At 47.4% G+C, this 6343-nt stretch overlaps 1 protein-coding gene across 1 annotated transcript in view; it reads left to right on the forward strand.

Annotated features, from left to right (window-relative positions):
- Positions 1 to 1813, forward strand: part of CRAMP1 (cramped chromatin regulator homolog 1) — a 65652-nt gene extending 63839 nt beyond the window's left edge. The window contains exon 21 of the mRNA XM_014539988.1: positions 1049 to 1813. Coding sequence (XP_014395474.1) covers positions 1049 to 1213 — 165 coding nt within the window. The 3' untranslated portion in view covers positions 1214 to 1813. The remainder of the gene's footprint in view (positions 1 to 1048) is intronic.
- Positions 1814 to 6343: the final 4530 nt, after the last annotated feature.

Genomic DNA, 6343 nt, shown 5'->3' on the forward strand with positions numbered 1-6343 from the left:
GAGATGGCGGGGGGGGGGGAAATGACTTGAGAGAGAGATACATCAAGTAGTTGCCTCCCGCATGTACCCCAACTGGGGCGGGGTATAGAACCCGCAACCGAGGTGCGTGCCCTTGACAGGGAATTGAACCCAAGACCCTTTGGTCCACAGGCCAACACTCCAACCTCTGAGCCAAACCGGCCAGGGCTTGCTCTACTTTTTGAAAACAAATTTGTTTGTTTTATATTTCTCATAATAGATTTAAAATTCGGTTCAGGCCATAGCTCTACTCAGAATTTTCCAAGGCTTTTTATTTCATTATATCGTGCAATTTATTCATGATGTGCCAGGCACTGCTACAGGCACTGAGTGAATAAAACAAAGGCCCTGTCCTCATGAGGCTTTCACTCCAGCAAAGGAGGAAGACAGTAAATCCTGAAGACTGTATGGCAGAATGTTCCATGGTTTTGTCCACAGAATGAAATCCCAATACCTAAGGCCCTGCTGTACACACTTAAGTCTCTCTTCTCTTATTCAACTGTTGTCCTTACTCACTGTCACATCCACCAGCTTTCTTGTTTCTGGAAGAGCCGAAGCCTGTTCCCACCTCAGGGCCTTTGCACTTGCTGTTTCTTCTCACAGGAATGTGCTTCCCCTTTCCCCCAGGGCAGACTCTGTCCACTTTCTCCACTTACGTCTCCTACAGGCCACCCCACAGTTTCTGCTTTCCTCTCTGTGCCGTTTGCCTGTTTGTTTAACTGTCTTCCCTGACAAATCTCATATAAAGGGAAGCACTGCTCTGATCCCAGCAACCAGCTGTGCCAGGCTCACAGTGGGCTCTCCTGCACACTTGTCAAAACAGTGAGAGTTCAAAACGATGGGCGATTCTGAGCTTCTTCCCAGAGTACTAGGCCACCGTTACATGGCAAGTCGATGGGAGATTCCAATCTTCACCGTAGAGAGACCCAAGTTCACCTTCTACTGAAATCCTGGTGGTAGCGAGTCTCCTCGTCTAGGTGGCAGGCCACCACCAGCTGATGTGGTCTTGCCTTGTGTCCTCTGCCCACAGGTCGTGGATTCCCAGCTGGTGTGCATGATGAATGAAAACAGCGTTGATTATATATCTCGATTCAACGACTTGGCCCAGGAGCTGTCCATCGCTGAGCCCAGCCGCCGAGAGGTTCTGTTTGATGGCAGTGGAAGTGGCCCCCCTGTCAGTGACCTATCCCAGTGAACATACAGCGTACTCATGGTGGGGGCATCCTGGAGGCTTCAGAGGAGGGCTTACAGGGCTGGTGGTCCAGTCCTCAACTGTGGTAGGTGTAGAGAAAACACAAATCAAGCCCAGGACCCCCAGAAGATGGTCAGAATAGAGACACCTCTGCACCCCAGAATACGCAAAATGCTGGAAGCTGTATCCCAACGGGGAGAGGGCCGTAGTGGCCTGAGAGATGAGGATGAGTCCTGGACTGTCATACATCACTGGCATTGGAGCCATTCTTCGCCAGTCGTGGGATCTCATATTGGGGTCTGTGTAATGACCACATATCTGCCTTGGTGGTTGTGTTGGACAGTTCAGTGGGTTTTCTTTCTGAAAGAAAGGAGTGGGTGTGTGCCCGGCGTAGTCGTCGTGCCCTGGGGAGTTGTAATCTCCCTGCTCTCTATAGGGAGGCTCCAGGTCATGGCTGCATTCTTTCTGCAAAACCTGTACCACACTTTGATTGCTTCTCTGCAGCGTGATGATGGAAGGGGGTGACGGCGTGACACGGGACAGCTGGGCTTGGCCTGGGCTTGGCCTGGTGGTATCTGTACCCTAAGACAGCTTCATGGGGACACTGATGTGATTGCTTCTTTGCAGCATGATGATGGAAGGGGGTGAAGGGGGTGACGGGACAGCTGGGCCTGGCCTGGGCTTTGCCTGGTAGTATCTGTACCCTAAGACAGCTTCATGGGGACACTGATCACAGGACAGCAGAAGGGTCCCAGGGCAGCGTAACTGGAGCCATCACCCCAGAAATACTGATCCTTGCCTAGTGCTTCCCTATTTAGATGTGTTTTCTGAACAGGACGGGGAAAGAATCATGTCTTGTGCAGGTTATATGGACTTTCAGAAAAGAATCCTGCTAAGCTGCTTGGAGAATGTTTTTCTTTTGTTTTAAGAATTAGACAATGAGGAGGTAAACCCGTTTAGTTGGTTTCCTTCTTGCATCCATCTAAAGTTTCTTCTAGGTGATCTATAACGTTACTTCTATTGGGATGATCCTAAGCACTTGTTTAACCACAGTTAAGACTTTCCTGATGAGTCCTTGAACTTCTGATGTGTTACTGTTTAGCATCTGAGACAAATATACTTTTCAGGGGAATTTCTTTTTTTCGGTCTTCTCTTCCTTTCGTTGGCCTAAGAGCAGAGCACACTGTGATGTGCAGGTTTAATCCCCCATGTCTTCTTTTGCCCAGTGGTCTCTTATTTTGCTCCTTCCTGTTCAGGGAATGCAGACAAGGATCATACATCCTGATGCAGTTAGAGCACTACCACATCGCTGTATTGTACTCCGTGAGCCTCCTTGGGTGACCAGTTACCATTGCAAGTAGTCCAGTTTCCAGTTCTCCCCCGGAATGGAGCTAACAAGGCTCCTGTGTTTGCTCAGCCTTGGGAAACGCAACATTTAATTCACCCTTTAGCCACATTACGTGTGGCCAGAAGCCAGTGCTCTTGTGTTGGACTAGTAATACCTGAGCCACCATCCCACCTGCTGCTTCACCCTCCCCTGACAGCCAGGATCATCCACCTGAACCAATCTCCATCTCTGTTGCTCACCTTTCCTCTTGCCCTGACTGGCGGAGAAGGCAGCTCTTGAGGCCAGCCCTGGTCCTCTACAGAGGCTTCTCCACAATGAGAGGTCAGCCTGTGTGGAAAGGAGAAGAAAGGTCTTTTGTGTATGCAAGGAGAGTGGACACTCTTGATCCCGTTGTCTCACCAGCTGCCAGCTGTTTGCAGCCCTTTTAGGCTGCAGGCAGGGTCATTCGCTCCCAGCCATGGAGGAAACAGGGCATTTGGCTTCTAGGCAATAGCTTCTTTTCTTTGTTTCAATTGTTTCTCGAGCTTTTGCCTCTAATGTGGCTTCCTTCTTTCAGATCTGGTTCTAGGCACCAACATCACTAAGAAAAAGCCTTTTGGGCTCTTAGGAAAAGTCTCAAAGCTCTGGAGATATGAAAGAAAGGAACATGCTAACACTTTATTAAGAGATATCAACAACATTGGACCAGAGTATTTTTAAGCTACTTGTGTTTTGTGATCAATATATCAGCTTTCTGAAATTAGCACCTTATATTGAGCTGAACAAGATCAGGATCGATCTCTCTCTCACTCTCTGACACTCACTCTCGGGGCATCTGACTGTGTTAGGTCTGCAGTAGGATAATAGACCAGGCCAAGTTTAGGCCATGACTAGCTTCCTCACACTCCTCCACTGTCTGGGACCAGGACCGATCAAGTATCATCAGAGCTGCAATGTGATGCCCAATGGCAGTGTGTACTGTGCCAGAGACAGTAGGGCTCCTGAGCTGCTTGTTCATCAGGGTCACCTCAAGGCAGTCTAGTCGGTAGGCTGGCACCTGTCACCCAGTGACACCTAAAAGGAGAAAAACTCTGAGACTCAAGATCAGCTTTTGTAGCTATTTAGCTGCACCCCCTGCCTGGGTTTCTGGCATAGAATCTGTCTGGGAGTAGCTGGCTGGCCAGTGTCATTCAGTGGGGAAGTGGGCCAGGGAGGAGAGTAGACCGACTCTTCTCACCTCTAATAAAACTCACAAGATTCCAGAGAATTCTGCTGCTTCCCAAGCAACCAGAGAAGTGTGTATGTGACAAGCCAGTTCTCCAGGCATAACCCAGGTGTGAGACTCAAAGCTTTCCTATTGACTTAAATTTGGAAACGGCAAGGTAAGGGGTGGTGGGCATGTTGTATGTTTGGATGGGAAAGAAAAGCTCCACTGATCTGTAGGAGATGTTTTTTTAAGTGGAATCCTTTTCAACTCAAAACAGATGAAAAGCAAGGTGAAGAACACACACACACACAAAATAAGTAATTGTTAAAGGCTGGGCAACTCAAAACAGATATGAAAAGCAAGGTGAAGAACACACACACACAAAATAAGTAATTGTTAAAGGCTGGGATTTTCAAAAGACCCAAGCCTCCCACCTCCTGCATCTTTCTCTGTCTCTCCAGTGGCAGGCGTCATAGTCTCAGTATGCACCTGTGGCTTCCTTGAGCATGTTATAATTAAGAACAGGTCAGTTTCTGAGACCTATTTCCGAGGTCACTCTAATGTCTGGCATCTTTTTGCTGATTCATCTTTTGTAAAGAGTGAGATTGTCTCCGGTCTTAAGGGAGTTGGTGGTGTGGCCTTAACTCTTACTGTGACTATCCAGTGGTGAGCATTTTCTTCTTTAGAAAATGCAGAGGCAGATCGAAGTTTATGGTTCCACATGAGGTTTAGGATGATATTTTTTTATTTCTCTGTATCTTCTAGGTGTAGAGCACTTGCTCTGGGAGTGGGGATAATTGGAAACATTTCGTAAGTTGATCTGCTTGCTTCCCTACATCTCTGGGTTCTCAGCCTCAGAGTCCCATTCTTTATCATTCTGTGTCACTACTGATGGGTTTCCTTTTCAGTGTAATAGCATTTTTACCATCCAGTCCAAACCTGTGCAGAGAAATATGATGGAACAGAAGCACTGGAAACTAGTGGACGAGAACAGCAGCTGCTGTGGGTTTTTGTTGTTTAAAACTTTGAGACCTATCAGATGCATTCGTGAGGAAATAGGGCACTTTGTCTTAAGGGGGGAAAAAGAAAGAAACCACAGCAAACCTTTCCTGACTATCAAAGCTCTCTCCTAATCCCACAGTAATGTGTAAGTCATGTTAAGTAAGTTCAGTCTTGGAAGCACTACAGCAACCTGTACCCTTCATTCTGTAACAGGATAACTGGCTCCAGAGCTTCTGGCCCAGGCAGCAGAACTTACTGCTGTTTCTTTTAATAATCGTTAAGCCATATCATCTAAGGTTTTCGGCTTGTTTGAGATGTGAATTTGTTTAATAGTTAATAAATATACATATACAGTGTATGTATAAAGCGGAATGCCTGTCCTTCCTGATTACTTTTTGTACCATATTGTAAATTACATTATTTATTCTTTACCAATTTTGGGAATAAAAGGTGTTTTGGTTATTTAATATAATAAACAAAAGCTGTTAAACTTCTTATGTTTAAATTTCCAGTTTAACTTGTAAATCTGTTTTTATTATTGTGCATAAATACATACTAATACTTGATCTAATAATTATTGTTTCTGCCTTTTTTTTTTTTAAGTATGCACTTTAAAAACAGTTCAGGTTGGTTGCACATTGTCCTGTGCACAGAAAAGCTGCAGGTTCAATTCCTGTATCCCACCTCTCCCTTAGGGCAACTGATCAATGTTTCTCTCTCATGTTGATGTCTCTCTCTCTCTCTCTAAGCATGTCCACTGGTGAGGATTTAAAAAAAAAAAAACTCACCCTATCCGGTTTGGCTCAGTGGATAGAAATTCCAGTCAAGATCACATACCTACCTTGCAGGCTCAAACCCCTGCCCTGGTCGGGGCACGTGTGGGAGGCAACCAATCTATGTCTCTCACATCCAAATCTCTCAGTCTCTCCCCTCCCTTCCACTCTCTAAAAATCAATGGGAAAATATCCTTGGGTGAAGATGAACAACAAAAAAGCTCAAGTGCTTTTCATTTGGTGATATGTCAGAATAGATGGGCTGACGGCAGTGTAATTTAGCAACAGAACACTCCCAACTGTGTTTTGTTTTTTGAGTCACAAATAGGGAACTGGCGCACTGAGTATGTCTTCCTGAGGGGCCCTTCTACCCCCTAGGACTGATCAGGACAGGAACTGCTGGATCCCTGAACACAGAATTCGCATTAGCGCCCTTTTGCCAACTAGCGGATGTCTTGGACCGGTGTGCAAAATCCGTAAGCAGCGGGTCAGAGGCCTTGGGGCAGCGGTTGCCGCCTAAGGAAAGTATAGACTTTACCCTGTTCCTCCCACCCTGGCTGGTCCATCCCTCCACTGTCGGTCGGGTCGCTCCAGCTCCCGCCCAAGAAGAGGTTCCCGTGCGGAGGGGGAGGGGCATCTGGCCTGGCCGCTAGGAGCACGGACCTACGTCCTGACCCCGCCCACCTTAGGGGCAGCCTGCCTTCTGCCGGCCTGTGGCCCAATGCCGACACCCGACGCCGTCAGCGGCACCTGCTCTCACCAATCGGCTGCGAGCACGGCCCTCCACACACCCTCGCGTCTTGGAGCGGGGGCGGGGCCACGCG

Source organism: Myotis brandtii, unplaced genomic scaffold, assembly GCF_000412655.1.
Source record: "Myotis brandtii unplaced genomic scaffold, ASM41265v1 scaffold233, whole genome shotgun sequence".
In the NCBI taxonomy this organism is placed as follows: domain Eukaryota; kingdom Metazoa; phylum Chordata; class Mammalia; order Chiroptera; family Vespertilionidae; genus Myotis; species Myotis brandtii.